Raw genomic sequence first — 18,404 nt, forward strand, 5'->3', positions numbered from 1 at the left:
CTGGCGGATCCAGAGGGGGCGCACCGGCGCCTCCCCTTTACGGGATTCCTGGATCCGCCTCTGGCAGTCTGAAGAACAAAAGTGCATGCTTCCTAATAGAGTTTACTTTCTCTTTTCCACGATCGCCATCTTTATTCTTTATTATAGTCATCAGCACCACCACCACCATCATCAACTTTGACATGATGGTTGCGCAGTTTGTTTGTGTTTGTGTTTGTTTGTTTTGTTTGTTTGTTTGTTGTTGTTGTTGTTGTTGTTGTTATTATTGTTTAGATTGGCAACAGGGGTACAGTCATCTTGGGTGCGTGCACGGGTGTTCCATTTTCATCAAAGCGCGTCCCATACACTACTCTAGTATCTTGTCGTGTATAATCGGTACATGTTACATAATACATCGTACACGACTGTATATTATCCAAAGAGATTATACCTATAGAGTAAGTAGTCGCCATACGCGTGCGTACAAATAGTGCGTCCAAAATTGAAGAGGGAGCGCACACTCAGCTCCTGGCACTGGATCTAAGTCTACGTTCAAGTCATATCTTCTCATATCATATCTGGAATGATTTGTTATTCTTTATTACACATTTTCATTTTCAGAATCACAATGTGGTTAATTATTTAAATATTAGTTTCTACGATGATATCATATCATTTGAACCATTTGGTAGAGTCCAGACCTTTTTGTTGTTCGCAAAATAAATAGTGGAAACTTGGGTGTAGACTAGACAGTACTTGAGCATTATGACGTTTGTTTCGCGTACATTCCCACTCATGCCATAAAATCAAACAACATCAGCACCATTATGACGCTTAAACATGACCATTGTGACGTCACAATAAAACAACGCACGGTCACTGCGCCGAATATTCAAGTCGAACGCATAAAACAGTGCGCTGCCATCTACTGATTAATAACTGTACAGGATCTGTGCAATGGCGGCTCCCACAACGCGAAATGGCAGCTCCCTCGAGCGGCTGCCTCCCCACCAGAGCGGGAACCCGCTCTGCTCCCCACTGGACTACGCCCTCTTGTGGTATACTAGTAATCTCTTTGATATTATCACACATTCCCAGGTCATGGATGCGGGAAGTCAAGGTAGGTCCAGGGGCCCTGTTCGGTTATTTTACCTGGTTGCGCTTTCTTTTATTTGATATTTATTTGATACTTTGGCTTTGGACGGTGACAGCATACATCTTAGTGATGTTGTTGGTCTGTTGTCTGTAGACAGAGTGATGGTTTATAGCCATATCCATCCGGCTCTGCAGGCCTCGGATACGATACCATGCCCATGGTCCATACATCCGTATACCGTGGCGTGCATTTTAACGTTTCTTTAGTCCCAAACATTGTGTTTGATGTTAGTGGATAATCGAGGAGTTAGAATAGAAAAATATTTTACTGAAACGTTAATGCGGTTACTCTAAACAGCTATTGTCTCCCGTCTACGTTAATGTCAATGTGTCGTGCTAGTAATTGTTTTTTTTTTTTACTGCAGTATTGTAAACTTCGATCTCTTTTGACATTAATTATTTGACTCTGAATTGTTTGTAAAGTTTAGACTAGAGACAGAGTCTTTGACTTTGTAAACAGAGAAAGCAGAAAGTGATGAAACTAGCATACACTAGAATTTGTCCGAGTATTTTTGAAAGTGCATCATTCTAAAGAATAAAATTTATGAAGAAGACTCAAGAAGATTAAAGACTGTTGTTCAATCAAAGTCTTGAATTAATCTAAGGTTACTCTCCACAGATGATGTGTGATTATTTAATACATCAGTCAATGATGTGTATTTTATTCCAATTGTGTAATGATTTTAATACACATGGGGTTAGTATAGTAGATAGGTATGGGGTATTGATATCATGCCATCTCGATGATTAAGGCCAACCCATATAGAACCTACTCTGACTCTATCTGTAAGCTCTTCCTGCAGTCAGCAGCTATGTGATGATATTGAGTGATACATTGTTGAATTTTTAGGTTCTTTTCTTTCCTGTTATTGTTTTTTCTTCATCTTTGTTTTTGTTTTGTTTTATATTTTATTTGGCATTTGATTCCAATTCATGAATTGTTATGTACTGTGGTTATCTAAGGATAGGGTTTGCTGAAATTTACAGATTTTGCTGAAAATGACTAGACATAGTATGCATCTCTATTTTCTTTTTAATAAAAGAAGATATTCATACACTGCAGACTACATGTAGGATAGAGTTCTACTAGGCCTACACATTGCATATCAATTATCATTAATGATGTAGCACTGATGTTGATTAATATTTGTCAATGCTTCTCTAATGTCATCATATGTCTCAGTTCGGGAAACCCACTCACAAGGGGGGCCCCTCCTTATAAGTAACCCGTCCCCCTTATAAGTAACCCCGTCCCCCTTATAAGTAACCCCCGGGGCACCCCTTATAAGGAGTCTCCACGCTTTTTTGCAATGCAACGCGAAAATGAAAGGACTGCGGCAATTCGCTTGATTATGTCCATAAAGCTTCACAAGTTTCCTAGTTACTCACGAAATTTGAGCAAAATCGGTTTGAGGCATCATATCTAAAATCATGGATTTAAATGCGATGTCAAACGACCCATGCGAATGCGGAAGTGCGAGCGATTACTGGCGTGAGTGTCGCCAGGCGCGGCGGCGCGGCAATGCTTGACGCCTTGAGTGCAGACGTACGTGGCGACTGAGTACGAAAGTCTCCGTACTCAGTCGCCACGTCCGCACTCAAGCATTGCCGCGCCGCCGCGCCTGGCGACACTCACGCCAGTAATCGCTCGCATTTCAGCATTCGCATGGGTCGTTTGACATCGCATTTAAATCCATGATTTTAGATATGATGCCTCAAACCGATTTTGCTCAAATTTCGTGAGTAACTAGGAAACTTGTGAAGCTTTATGGACATAATCAAGCGAATTGCCGCAGTCCTTTCATTTTCGCGCTGCATTGCAAAAAAGCGTGGAGACTCCTTATAAGGGGTGCCCCGGGGGTTACTTATAAGGGGGACGGGGTTACTTATAAGGGGGACGGGTTACTTATAAGGAGGGGCCCCCCTTGTGAGTGGGTTTCCCGAACTGGTCTGCATTGTATGCAGGTACATTTTAGTGCGACGGTTGGTTCACATTTGAGCTCGGCTATGAATTCTGAGTAAACCAGTTCACTATCCAAGCATCCACCATTTGACCAAGGGCACTTTTCATTCAACCGTGAGCCATCATGATAGTGAGGCAGTGTGTCAGGAGAGCCTTGCTCCAGCCGAGGTGGTACTCACCCCATCTTGCTGCTCGATGCTTTCAGATGAGCACACCTTTGAGTTGCACAGACAGTGTGCAGAGGGATCACCAGTCTTCAAGTCTCCCAACAGCCAACAAGCCTTTTTTCACAACTCCAATCTTTTATGTTAACTCAGGTATTTGATAGAGAAAATTAAGATTTAATGAGATACCGGTACAGAATGTCTTGTCCAGAACTTTAATTTAAGTATGTCATTAGCTAGAATTTTATGCCGCGAAAATGTTGTGTTTTACAGTGGGTATTGTTGTTTGTGTTATACATAGTAACCCAATGAAAGGAAACTTCTTTTAATTAAGTTTGTTGGTATATTTAATTTTTTTAATCAGGATTACCCAAGATCTCAGAAACAGCCAATAACTCTAGAAATCTTTACATCAAATCAGAACTCTGTTACATAAAAGTTCAGATCGAAGACGTCAGAAAATCTAACAGATGTCTGTGAATAAGCAATTCTGATAGGCTGATACCTAACCCAGGGCTCGACACTAACAGTGGCCTGGTGGCCCAGGGCCACCAAAAACGCACGTCGGGTCACCAACATTTCAGAAATGTAGATTTTGGTGGCCCAATCGGGCCACCAAAAAAGTCGGATGGTTGCCTTTATTTTAGACATGGGTACCTGTATCACTTCAGTAATAAGTATTTATTTTTGTATGTTTAGTAGGACCGATTTAGTTGTTCTTATGTTTTTCTTGAATTTTTTCGGGCCACCAGATTTTACTTCCGGGCCACCAAAAAATAAAAATCAATGATTTTGGTGACCCGATCGGGCCACCAAAAACAAAAGTTAGTGTGGAGCCCTGCCTAACCTATATCCAATTTTCTAGGTTTTTATGTTTAATTGCATTTTTTGTGCAACAGGGCCCTTCAGAATGCTCAATTTCAAGTTAGCAGGCCAATGGCACTTTCAGATTGTTCTGCTTTTATAGAAATTTACCATGCCCTGGGAAGGCCATCCTGGTTGAACAGACTGGGTGAGATCAGGCACAAGGGGTTAAACAAATCAGTTCTGTTAGCCCCCCCCCCCCAAAAAAAAAAAAAATAATAATAATAATGATAATTGTTGATTACACATGAGGGATATAATCCTTCTCTGAAGTTTAGACAGTAGAGGGAATTGGAAAGTTCAATCAACTTACAATTTATCTCCCCTTCGTTTTTCCTCAAAAGTGCCCCACATTGGCCACCTCTACTCTGCGTGCTTGGCCGATGCGGCTCATAGGTGGCAAAGGATCATGGGAGAAACGGACACCATCTTTGCCACGGGAACAGATGAGCATGGCCTGAAGATTCAGCAAGCCGCTCGGCAAGCGCGGAAGGAGCCACAAGATTTTTGCGATGAAGTGTCCCAAGAGTTCAAGGTAGGGGCACAGCACCCTCATCAATGCGTGGAAAAAAATCACTCTCACCATAAAGTTGAAGAGTGGAAGGTCACAGTTTTCCATTTTATTGTTCCTTGAATGATGCAATGAACATACTGTTGATTTTTTTATACCCCCGCCAAACAAAGTTTGAAGGGGGTATATAGGAATCAGCGGACGGTCGGTCGGGCGGTCGGTCGGGCGGTCGGTCGGGCGGTCGGTCCGTTGCAAATCTTGCGTCGCGAACTACTTCCTCAGTTTTCAACCGATTCCCATAAAACTTGGCACAGATGTGTGCCTTGGGTTGTAGATGTGCAAGACATATTTTTTGACAGTACCCAAAAGTACGTTGCCATAGTAACGGCATATTATGGGCAAAAATGGGTACAAATCTTGCGTCGCGAACTCCTCCCACAGTTTTTGATCAATTTTTATGAAATTAGGTACAGATGTTCATCTGAATAATGTTAATGTGCAAGACACATATTTCCGCAGTGGCAAAAAGTGCGTTGCCATGGTAACGGCATGTTATTGGTAAAATATAGGGCAAAATGCGTCATGGCAAAACTGCTTCATCAGTATTCTTCCAATTCTCATGGAATTCATATTGAATGTTTGTCTTAGGATATAGGTCAGCATGACACATTTCTTGACAGTGACAAAAAGTATGTTGCCATGGTAACAGCTCACATATTATGAGCCAAAATGATGGAAAATTTTGTGTTGCAAACTACTTCCTCAGTTTTTGCCCAATTTCCATGAAACTTGGTACAGATGTGTGCCTTTGGTTGTAGAAGTGCAAGACGCATTTTTCGACAGTACCCGAAAGTACGTTGCCATGGTAACGGCATATTAATGGCAGAAGATCAAGGAAAGATCTTGCGGATTTAACTACTTCCTCAGTTTTTTGACCAAAGCTTATGAAATGTTGTTTTGACCAAAGCTTATGAAATGTTGTTTGGCGGGGGTATAACCAGTCGCTGTAGCGACATTTCTAGTTTTTCATCTCTTTAGTACCATATTCAGACACTTTTTCAAATTACTGATTTTAAGAGGAAAATATGATATACTGATTCAACTTCTTGATTATTCCCTCGAAGGGCAACGGTCAAAGGTTCGGTGCAAATCATGTCACTGACTAAAATGAGACAATTCATCACACATGCATATAGATCAAAGATATAGCAAACTTTTACTAAAGCAGTGGAATTTGTCTGTTCTTGATACGTTTTTTCTTTGTTTATGAAACAAGTGTTACAAATGAAATTCTACATGTGAGTAACTCAAAATTATCTTGCACCCATCAGTACTTCCGATGATATTTTGATCTTTGGTGTCTTGATAGCCCCACAATATTATGGGGTGTTCTTTAACCCCTCCCCCCCCCCCCCCCTTCATAAGATCACCCGAGCAAAATATTAACAATCCTTCACCAAGGCTAAAGAATGCAAGAATTTTAATGACCTCTCAGTTATGTTGTTAAAAGATAATGCCAGCACTATGTTATCCTGATTTGATATACACATTTATAATAGACATACTGGACAAGTCATGTTCGGAATCAGTCCAAACTCATAGCATGTTCTTGATACACACACGCACGATAATTGACTTGTATTGATTGCCATAGTTTGTGGAGGCACAAAAATGTATGCATGTGATATACATGATAAGCAGCACCTTACACAAGTACTGCCAAATACTTTGAATCAGTATATAATAATTTATCAAAATATGTATATGTCATATGAAAATGATGGAAAGATATGCAGCCTTATCTTCAAGCATTATTGTTTTGATTTTCAAATTCAATTTTCAGGCCAAAACGTGTCCCGAATTGTTTGCAGTCATGTTTCTTCTCTCTGTCCAAGCAGTTTTTCAAGCTAGCTCTCGCATTCTCTCTTGCATCTTGTAGAGGCTCTTCAAGCTGAGCAGCATTGACTACACTGATTTCATTCGCACCACAGAAGAAAGGCATCACACAGCAGTACATCAATTTTGGGTGAGCTCAGCGTAAGCTTTTGACATATACTTTCCATAAGGAAGGGTATCATCCTACTGAATGCGCGAAATATTATTTAGACCAAAAGATTACATTTTTTTGGTTTGGAGCTGTCAAATTCTTGCAATGTGAGCTCTTTTAAAATGTCTTATCGAAGTCCCAAAGAACAATGTAAAATTGGAGATTCATTGGTCAAAGGGCATTAAAACAAAAGATCCAAAGCTTGTCTGTGTTTTTTAATCCAAGCTAATGCCTTTGTCACAGCAGCACAATGTGTTCTTTGTGTAGGGGACAAGTTTATATGTCTTGAGTTTCTGGCTTTCTCTTCTCATTATTTATTGTGTGACCATAAGTTACCTATAAGAGCTGTGAGAAATTATTCTGTGAAGGGTAAACGTCTAAAAGGAGGCTATGCAGAGATTTAGCTCTAATTTCTACACATTCTTTATTTCGTGAGAATACTGGCCTTCATGTGTTTACACAATGTGCATCCTCCATAAGGAATGTTAGAAGGTCACAATAAAGCAACCTTCAAGGATTTAGACTGCCCTAATGTTTAGAAAGTTATTTTCAACATTTTTCTCTCTCCCCTGTGAAATACAACAGCTCGCACATTCAAAATATATGCTGAACATCAAACGTGTGCATTCCGTATCTTTAGAAAAAGAGAGAGATTCCTGAGTCTCCTCGGTAGTGTTTACTCATGCTCTGTACATTCCTTTCTTTCTTTATCTTTTCTTGTAGAACACTCTAGTGGACGAAGGTTTCATCTACAAGGGAGAGTATGAGGGATGGTACTCTGTCACAGATGAAAGCTTCTTGACCAATGCCCAGATACAAGAGATTGATCGAGGAGATGGCAGTACTATTAAGGTACAGAATACTGTAACTCTGATTCAGGAGACTGCAGATAAACGTGTGCAATTAAACACAACAGGACCATGCAGAAATTTGCGTATGTCCATTATTGGCCTATACACTCAAGGTCAGATGAGGTCATTCTTCCGTTTAAAACGTTCTTGTACATCTGATTTTGCAGACACATTTGCCTGTCATGTAAACAAGATACGAGACACAAGATACTTATTTCCCATACCAAGGTATCCTACAGTGCAGCACTGGTCAATGGGAGTGCCTTTCATAGATGATTGAACAAATTTGGATTATTTGGAAACCCCCCCCCCCCCTTCCACCTCAGAGTAGAATTTTGAGGCATAACAATTCATAACAAAAGTAAAGCTGAGCTGAAATCAATGGTTCTGCTTTACAATTAGTTTATCTGATATGATATACCTCATTTGGTTTGTCTAATCCATTCATTTTCTCATGAAAAGCAGAATATTACTGGTGTTTTTCTTAAATACCCTTTCTGGGGGATCCAGCCATAGATGATATTCAACAAAGAGTGCCTGGTGATATTCTTTTTCCCAGGTCTCGGTGGAGAGCGGCAGTGTTGTTGAGTGGACAAGCGAGGTGAACTACATGTTTCGGCTGAGTGCATTCAAGGACAAACTTCTGAGGTGGCTTGAGACTAATCCACAAGGTTTGATTAAAGTTGCTGTGTTTTAATAGGAAATGGTCAGTGTAAAGTGTCCATTTGTCCTTTGTTTTAATGTATCTGAATGTCACAAAAAACCCCACAGGGGTTGGGGTGAGACAAAATGCTCATGTAAACCATTGGAATGATGTTTTTTGATGGAAAAGCTTACTACAACAAGGTCTAGCATTGTACAATGTGGAAAACAGTTATACTCAAATCAATTCTTTTGCAGTTTATTGTCTGCAATTTCTTATCATGACATGTATATCTTTGTTTTGAAAAAAAAAATAAAAAAAAAAATTTTAGTGCACAACACACTGACCTTGACCTTGAGAACTTAGACAAATATTCAAGCATTTATAGGGAATACTTGATTATATAATTGCATGACAAACTTACAAACATAAAAAGAGTAATTATGATATAGTTCCTCTCATTCCATCCTAGGTCATGTGTTATACATATGGGAAATTTCATTTTCACCACATGCATGGTTGTGAAATGTGCCCCATGGTGTGTTAACCATTAGTCCAAATATTTTAAATTTGTGATCAGAAGATGTGCAAGACTCTGGGCTCAAAAGTCACAATATATAAGGTGCATTTTTTCCCCTGTAGAGTTAAAGTAGGTAGATAATAGTTATTCATGACTTTTGCTGAAGAAAGTTTAGATTTGAGAAGGAACTTGAAATATTGGTGGTGGGGGGAGGGGGTTCTGTCTGATGTTATATCATTGTAATAATCTATTGCATATTCCCCCTTTGCTCTGAGCAGCTGTGCAGCCAGCCAAATTCCATGCTATCGTCACTCACTGGCTTGAAGAAGGTATCCAAGATCTCTCCGTATCACGACAGAGGGATCGGCTGCCATGGGGTATCCCCGTCCCTGGAGACCCATCACAGACCGTAGGTTATACCATGTTTAGGATTACTGTATGATCAAAACCATTGATAACATTATGTATGCTAGGATGATTTTGAAAACAAAAAGAAATGATGCAACTACACATGTGGAGAATCATGGATATACACATGTGGAGAACGGCGCTATAGAAATTGTATGTATGTATGTATGTATGTATGTATTATTATTATTATTATTGTTATTATTATTATCATTATTATTATTATTATCATTATTATTAGTATTATTATCATTATTATTATTATTATTATCATTATTATTATTATTATTATTATTATTATTATTATTATTATTATTATCATTATTATTATTATTATTATTATTATTATTATTATTATTATTATTATTATTATTATTATTATTATTATTATTATTATTATTATTATTATTGTTATTATTATTATTATTATTATTATTTTGCTCATCCCTCAGAGCAAATTTCACAATACCAATCCTGTCCCCACCCCCCTCCAAGTAGAACAAAAATGGTGAACAAAAATTTTATTAGTGGTGACAAAAGTGATATGGTCATATGAGGTAGCCAATCAAGAAATATTCAACATCCCCCCCCCCAAAAAAAAAGAAGAAGAAGAAGAAAAAATAATAATAATAAGTTATTGGACTTGTATTCCATCAGTAGCTCATATCATGCTTATGCCCTGGTACAATGTAGGTAATCTGGGTAATGATTTCAAGTTGCAATCGTAAGCTTCATCTTCCAAAATTTCTTTTCCAACAAGACATTTACAGTTTTCATGCCCAGTGCCATTTGATTCTGCTGGTAACTCATTGAGGACTGGCTGATTTTGCTACAACATGCATTTCCCATAGACGCCTACCCGGATATACTCGGAACTCATCCTCAACGGGTTAATAAAAAAGACGATGTCCCAAGGAACCACTCTACAAGCATTGAAGTGAAAGCTGTGTTGACCTTTTTTTTCACTCCTGACAGATTTATGTCTGGCTGGACGCACTGGTCAACTACTTGACGGTCAGTGGATACCCGGAGCAGAAGCGACTGTGGCCTCCAACCCACATTGTGGGAAAGGACATACTCAAGTAAGGAGTCATATCTTAAGCCTTTCGCATCCAAATAATGCTGATTCCCTGTAGGCTTGTCACACATTACACCAGGTTTCTTTTCAGCACTGGGTATATTGACATATATTACCATTCCAAGAGGCTGAAGCCGTCAACAGAGTGGTGATGCTGTGCGGTGGAGCATGGCTTTGAAATATTGTCACAATATTTCAAAGCCATGCTCCATCGCACGGCATCACCACTACTCAGTACCCCTGAAGCCTTCCCCTCCATCCAACCTAAACCCACACATAGTCCCCAATATTTGTACAAATTTCTCTGCACTTCTCTATGACATCCTCAGATACTCTCACTTTTTATGCCCCGCCATACGTTCATTTTGCTACTTGCCTACATTGGTTTTTTTTTTCTTTTTTGTTTTGTTTTGTGTGTTCTGTTTTTGTAAGTTCTGACATGAAATGTATGCAATGATGTATGCACTGTGACAAGTACTATGTTACACCAGGTGATGTGACGAATGAGTTCACTTATAAAAGAGGAATTGCTTTTGCATAAATATGGTACATACTTGAGCAGTAAGTAAATGATAACTTCAAACATTTACCGTTTTTATGGAGTGATGGTATGATTTGGATTTACATGTAAATAGAGAAAGTAATATGTCATTAAAAATAGTAAAATTGGGAAATCAATATTGATAGCCCAAGAGACATATTTCAGATCTGCTAAGAAACTGACATTTGTGATTTCATGTGGGTTTTGTAATTCCAGCTCATTTATGATATGAATTGTATGTGGGTGAGCCAAAGCTGATCACCTTCAAATATCTCAGCCATTATATTGGTTTAATGCTTAATTTTATCAGAGTTTTGCAATTCCAATTTCTTGTACAATTCCTATTATATTTTATCTACTGCATATATCCAAAGCATTCCTCCTACATGTCACTTTTTTTTTTTGCAATATCACTCGTTTTTCCTGAAGATTCCATGCCATTTATTGGCCAGCGTTCCTGATGGCAGCAGACATATCACCCCCGGCAACCGTTGTTTGCCACTCCCACTGGACAAGGGATAACTTCAAGGTGAAATCCTCCGCTTATTTCCACCCCTAGATTAACTTCTTGAAATCATCTCCCTAGGGGATGGCTTTGACTTTTTTTTCCCTCTTTTAGTTTTAATAGTTTTAAACCACCTCTTTTTTATGCCTCCGCCAACGAAGTGGCCGGAGGCATTATGTTTTCGGGTCGTCCGTCCGTACGTACGTACGTACGTCCGTCCCGTTTTGTTTTTGTCGATATCTGAAGAACCGTGTGGTGGTTTTACATCAGACTTGGTATGAGGGTATATCCTGGGGGGATAATACTTTGTTTGGATTTTAGGGTCACGGGGTCAAAGGTCAAAGGTCACAGGTTATTTTGTGAAAAAAAAGGTTGAAAATTTATGTTTTTCTCCATATCTCGCAAATGGTTCAAGGTATCTTCATGGAACTTAGTATATATGCTTGTTCCAATGGGCAGTGATTATCTAGGGAAGTTGGGGGTCATGGTTCAAAGGTCAGGGGGTCAAAGGTCAAGGTCAACTCCTCAAAATATCACTACTTTCCTTATATTTATGCAATGCCTGAAGGTTGTTGTTTTTTTTTAAACCTGATGTGTACATGTATTACCCAATATATATTCTGTGGGAAGTTTCTTGCCAAAAGGTCAAAGGTCAAGTGAAAGTGCTGAATTGCACTTTTTCCTCCATATCTCAAAAGTAACTCAAGGTATCATCATGAAACTTACATATTTATGCATGTTCAACCTAACAGTGATTCTCTTTGGAACTGTGAGGTCAAAGGTCAAAGGCCAGGTTTAGATTATGCTATTTTCCCATTTGATACTGAAATTATACTTTTTCTCAATACCTTGAAAATTACTCAATGCATAAACTTATAAAAGGGTCAAAAGTCAAGTAAAAATCATCAGTTCCTCAAATACCTGCACTTTGACATTTTAATCATTCATCCAATTGACCTAGTTCTAGGAAAGCGAACATTCAGCACATTTGTGTCAAACCTGTCATTTTAATATTTTGCCAATTGTGTGAAACTGTCATCACACATTGTCAAGACATTGTACTATAGACCTATTAGGAGAACCATGCATTATGGCGGAGGCATATCAGTCGCCGTAGCGATATATCTAGTTTTTCTCTTTTTTAAAAAAATTTTAACAAAGTCTCCGATTCCTGGCTTTGCAATGCTTTTTTGAGATGAAATATTTTGCTGTTAAGCTGCAATGATATCAGTTCATGTGTTTTACACATAATTTGAATTTTTGACTTCTAATCATTAAAAGAGCATTTTCATTGATGAGCAAAAAACAAATTGTTCATTGAAAAAAAAAGAGAGATAACAAAAGTACTTTTTGATATCAAATGCAAAAACTTCTTGATTTTTTTTTCTGATACAGAAAAGAAAATAGCTGTCTTTGTATTGTTATCCTAGTGATGCATTGTTATTACAAAGGTAACTTTGCACATCATTTCCTCTTTTTTTTTTGTCCAGGGGCCCGTTGCATAAAAGTTACAATTATGGTAACTTTACCATCCAATGGTAACTACCATGGCAAAAATACTCAACAGCCAATCAAAATCAAGAATTCCATGGAAGTTACTATTGGATGGCAAAGTTACCATAATTGTAACTTTTGTGCAACGGGTCCCAGGATGAAGCAGTTTTCCCAGTCATGTTCACATCTCTTGCCATATAGGAAGAATAAACTGATTTTTATGAAAATTGACAGATATAACAAAAAATAGCTATTTTCTGAGGGTTCATCATATTTTACATTGTAACATTTCCTGCTGTAGAAATGTTTATTCTTTAAGCCGTTTGACGGAAAATCGTAATTCATGAGACCCTAATAATTCTCCCTTGCTGTTTCTGTCTCTCGTTAATGCCCTCCTCCTTCTCATTACCTTTATGTATGTATCTCTTTGTTTCTTTCTCTTTTTTTTTTCTGATTCAGATGTCTAAGAGCAAAGGCAATGTCATCAACCCTTTTGACAGACTTGCCCACTACACAGCAGATGGCCTGCGCTACTTCTTGTTGCGAGAGGGAGTCCTTCACTCCGATGGAGGTGGTTCATCCAAAATCTCTTCGTACATGATAATTATGTTACTTTTAGTGTAGATAATTATGTTACTTTTAGTGTAGAAATGTCATTTTGGAACTTGTTAGAAAAAAAAAAATAATGGAAACTAATGCTCCACACGTGGATTATGATTTTCAGTGGTGTTTACATCTGTTTTTGAGATATAATGAACATTTCCAGTGACATGTAGTTGTTTTATTTTTTCCAGTATAAAATATGCAGTGAAATGATAGAGGTGCCAATTTGATGATGATAAGATGATAACTTCAGTGATCTCTATAGCAAATATCTAGATAGCTCATTGGCCAATCGCGATGAATCCACCATGCCGCCATCTTGACACACACATCTCCATACACTTGTGTATGGAATTCAAGACATCACATGATCTTGGTGACAGTCTCTGCTAGAAAATGCGCATGCATGTCCACTTAAAGTGTGTGTGGTAACATGGTGGCGCGGTGGCTTCAGTTGTTTGTACAGTGTGAATGGGCCAATGAGATATCCAGATATTCTTTTAGAGATGATAAGTGGACAATTTTTACAACCAAAATCTTACATTGAGTTATAAGGTTACAAAATTACTTCCTCTTGTGTGTCTTCAGACTATTCAGACATGAAAGTATCAGCGCTGCTCAACGCAGAGTTGGCAGACACGTTTGGCAACCTCCTCTCCAGGGTGGCTGCCCCGACACTCAACCCTCAGCAAGTCTTCCCCGTACTGGATGCCAACCTCTTCCCCAGCCGGCCGGGCGCTTCTCCAACAGCGAGGAGTGTGGATGAAGATTACTTGCTGGTCAATTCATTGCACAGATTGCCGGGTAGGACGCAAGTCAAAACCACGTCTGTCATTTTTTTTTCTTTCTTTTTTACACAGTGTGTGGTTGACACCATCTACAGTCCTTTACTGGTCGCTTGGAATGAACATTATGTATGTGTAAGGAAGGGACAACTCCATCAGTATAGCACACTGCTCTCCGCAAGAAGTGACGTGGAATCTTTTGTATGCACAAGTTGTGACCCCCAACACACATGACTACTGCTTTATGTACAATAAAAGGGACAGAGTGTTTCACTTCTAACCAGATTTGATAGGATTGTAGACACACAACATTGCTTGGCTGGTTTCACAGAGGCCTTATGATTATATACAGAAGAACATATAGGCAACCAGTATCATAAGACATGGTCATTAAATCCTATAAGGCCAGGGGTAGGATAGGGTAGGGTAGGGTGTCTCCAGTGCCCCCACCCTTCCAGAATTTCTCTTACTGCCTCACAATGTACAGAAATTTCAGCTAATGCACTTGCTTTTGTCCCACCTGAATTGGCACATGATCAAGTGTAGACAACACTGTTGTTGCACACCGACAGTAATGTAGACAGCTGTCTTTATTTCTACCCTCATTTTGTTCTTTCTCATCACTTTCAGAAATTGTTGCTGAAAACTATAACCAGTTCCTATTCTACCGCGGCCTGGAGGAGATTATGACTTGCCTTCGCATGGCCAACGCCTTCGTCCAGCGCCACGAGCCCTGGAACCTGGCCAAGAATCCCGTGGACCGCCCCTGGCTTGACTCCATCATCCACGTCACCATGGAAACGCTGCGAGTGTGCGGCATCCTGGCCCAGCCTGTGGTGCCTCGGCTGACGGATAGACTGCTGACGAAGATGGGTGTGGCTGAGGGGGAGAGGGGGTGGAAAGACTTGAAGTGCTTTGAAGCCATGTCCGGTGAGAGCAAGGGTTGTGGAGGGAGGCAACTCAGCGGAGACTCTAGTGTGCTCTTCTCAAGACTCAAGACAGAGTCAAGAAGGTAGCACCGGTATCAGATTTATCAATTGATGTGCACAGGGCCACCAAGATGTCCACAGTCTTGGTGCAAGTGGGAGTGATGTTGCCAAGAAAGTCGCCCAAGTTTTCTGCGATCTTGTGAAGGTTATCAAAGAACTCTAGGTGATTGGGCAGGATCGGCATTACGATAAATGATAACGTATCTGCAGTGAAACAGAGGAACAGCCATGTATTGGTTTGCTTGATGTTTTGTGATAGCAGCCATCACTTAGTTGAAGGAAAATTTCCAGAGAATTATTATCAGAAGATAGCTGTGGATGTGTGTGATTATGATAAGAGTATTGATAAACAATGTTATTGCCAATGTCATGGTACTTCACCTTTTCCACCACATTCATGGTAGCCCCACAACATGTCACATATTACTATTATAATCATGATTTCAACAATCTAAGCCGGATAGAGGGACGAGCACTTTGTAGGATGGGAAAGGGATCACATCTGTAGCATTTTCTCCCCAAAAGTGCATTTTTTTCAGCCCTCGGAATACTGTAGTGCTATTTGCCAGGTTGTCATCCCAGCTGTGTACACAAAGTTAGCCTCATGCAACAAAATGCAGGGTGGCACAATTATATGTTTCTGACTGTATGACAGTTTTGTGCAATTCATTATGTGAGAAATATTAACCTGAATATTTGTAGGTTCTGGTTCTGAAGTGGTGATGGTGATGAGTGCTCTTTATTTTGCATTTATGATATAGAATTATAATAGCAGACACAATGGTATTCTTTGTAGCCAAGAGCTGAATTCCTCTAATACAGATGTCACTAAATTCAGTGATTGGTTAAAACTACCTCTGCTAATAGAACCAGATATGGAGAAGGAAGATGCATTTTGTTGCCTGTAAGCAGTCTCCCTTGTTAAACAAGGGACTGCTTGATTTTTTTTTTTCATTAAAAAAAGATTTATAAATTTTGCATTTATGTGGAAATTCCTTTGTGATACATGTAATGTTTTCTATACACTTTGGCCAATGCAGTAGAACTTTATATACAGAGAATATGTTATTGCTACAAAATATTTAGCCCCTGATCATTTATTGCAAACTTCTTTTTTTTTTTTCTGTGGTGGCCATTTTGGAATTCAAAAAGGTGGCTGAAGATGTACTCAGATTAAAAAACAAAAACAGAAACAAAAGAAAGAAAAAAAATGGTGATCAGATTTCAGTAACCAGAATTGTTTTATCAGATAACCAGAGTTAGCATCATAAGCAACAAATAATTTGATTTCATAAATCCTTCTACTTTACCAGTAAAGCTTTGATACAGAGTGTATAAGATTTGACAGGCTTGTGCAGCTTGTTGAAGTGTGGCTAGTCCATCAAGTACGATGCTACACGTTGCAGATTTAATTTGTGCAGTGCATATTAAGGGAACTGCTTGGCAGAAGCTCAGTTTCTCTCAAAATGCATTTTCACTGTAACGCTTGTACCAGAGCCTTCCAAGCCTCTCTGCCTTCCCGTTCTCTGGCACATGTTTACTTGAATGACAATATGATTATGGTGCTTCTTGGATTAACTTGCTTTACATGCCAGATGGCATGTTATGCAAAGTTTGGGTATCTTGGCTACTTGGAGCCGACCTACAGGTGTTTCCTGGAAGTTCAAACCTGCGCCTTGCTCCTCCACTCACTTGAAGTGATGGAACTAATGGTATATCAGGCTAGCTTTAGCATGAAAACTTATGTAGATATGTGACTACTATGAAAGAATATCTGGCTCTAAGAGCACTTATGCAGTTGTGGTTGTTTTCAAAGAGAAGTTCAATGTGTCATTTTGTGCATGGCCCAGACTTTCTGTCATTATTATTGTTTTTTTGTTTTTTTTCAGGGGAGGGGGGGTTCATAGTTGTGTTTTGTCGGATAAGGACAAAGAAAAAAGATTAATGTTTGGGTGGGAATGGAGCAAAGTTATCTCATGTTTCCTTTCCAAGATGCTTATTTTGGACTAGTTCAGATTCGTTTGCTCCAGAGGTTGACTTTTTTATTGTTTGCATCCAGATACAACACAATTTGTGAACCATTTAAAGTGAAAAAGGAGTATTTTATTACTGCTTACTCTGTAATCATGAGAATCTTCAGACCAGCTGTGCCTGATATTAGTTTGTGAGAGGCTGTCCACAGAGATAAGAGAAGTGTCACATTCTTTGTGTGTGCTGCCCTGAGAGAAGTACAATTGAAGTGCTCCCTACAGGCAAAAATTAGTATTGGTGGATGAAGAAAATTGGCTTGAAAATCTCAGATGTGTGTAATATTTAAGCAGAAAAATGTGTGGAGTGCAGCAAACAGTTATGTGCCAATAGAATTGTATACAAGAGGTTGCACAACATATATATCAAAGGCACAGGACTCTACATATTGTATCGTTGTGGAACAACATTCTGGTGAGCACCAGTCTATTTAAACGAGTATGATAATAATATAACAACAACAACAACAACAACAACAACAACAACAACAACAGCAGTAATAATGGCCTCTTAAAAAGCGCTGAATTCCATCAAAATCCATTGTACATTTTGATGCAAGAGGGTGCTTAGTTATGGTCTGCCCTCAGGATTGTACATTGTATTAACCTCAGAAATGCCAACTTTTTTTGCAGCATTTTGTACTGTTTGTTACAAAATGTACTACTGAGTTCATGGATAACGCTCTTTTCCCGTATTGCATTTACACATATCTATTGCAGGAAAGGGTAAAATACTGCTTTCCCCAAAAATATATCCCTTTTCAGCCCTCCAAATACTGCAATTGCTGTTTAAAGGTTGGCATCCCTCCATACTGTGTTTATGCCTGACAAAGATCAAAAGGCATTTATATTATGCTTTTCTTTCCCACTGATCAGTACATTAGCTAGGACACTTTCATTGCCGTTTGGCCCAGATATATGGAAACCAACTGTCGATGAGAAAAGTTTATTTAACCCCCTGATCTCCAATGTGTCATTTATGGCCCTACTGTTGAACTGAGGCAATCTTGCATCGGAATGGGTCATAACTGATACTTTAAGTCATAGGAAGGTCAAGTTTTTGAAGGTGAGCATATTGCTCACGAAAGAGCTAATTACTGTATAAGTGGTTTCTTTCGCGGTGGTTTTATTTTCGCGCTTTTCGCGCTTTGAGGTTGAACCGCGAATTTAACATCACGCGAAAATGCTTTGAACTCGTCGGTTGTACAATGCTATCATTACCGACCGCGAATTTAAACACACGCGAAAAAGTCCGCACCGATGGAAACCGCGAAAGT

At 39.1% G+C, this 18,404-nt stretch overlaps 1 protein-coding gene across 1 annotated transcript; it reads left to right on the forward strand.

Annotated features, from left to right (window-relative positions):
* Nucleotides 1–1,077: 1,077 nt before the first annotated feature.
* LOC139710233 (methionine--tRNA ligase, mitochondrial-like) lies at nucleotides 1,078–15,822 on the forward strand. Its single transcript, XM_071622164.1, has 12 exons — nucleotides 1,078–1,099; nucleotides 3,100–3,414; nucleotides 4,470–4,660; nucleotides 6,576–6,662; nucleotides 7,407–7,535; nucleotides 8,094–8,205; nucleotides 8,976–9,106; nucleotides 10,081–10,187; nucleotides 11,154–11,253; nucleotides 13,183–13,294; nucleotides 13,915–14,130; nucleotides 14,742–15,822. Exons 2-12 carry the CDS (start codon nucleotides 3,222–3,224, stop codon nucleotides 15,125–15,127), a joined length of 1,764 nt encoding a protein of 587 aa, XP_071478265.1. The 5' UTR covers nucleotides 1,078–1,099; nucleotides 3,100–3,221; the 3' UTR covers nucleotides 15,128–15,822.
* The last annotated feature ends 2,582 nt before the right edge of the window (nucleotides 15,823–18,404 follow it).

This window comes from Diadema antillarum, unplaced genomic scaffold, assembly GCF_040938485.1.
Source record: "Diadema antillarum isolate AM-2024a unplaced genomic scaffold, OU_Dant_1.0 seq00001512_RagTag, whole genome shotgun sequence".
Taxonomy (NCBI): domain Eukaryota; kingdom Metazoa; phylum Echinodermata; class Echinoidea; order Diadematoida; family Diadematidae; genus Diadema; species Diadema antillarum.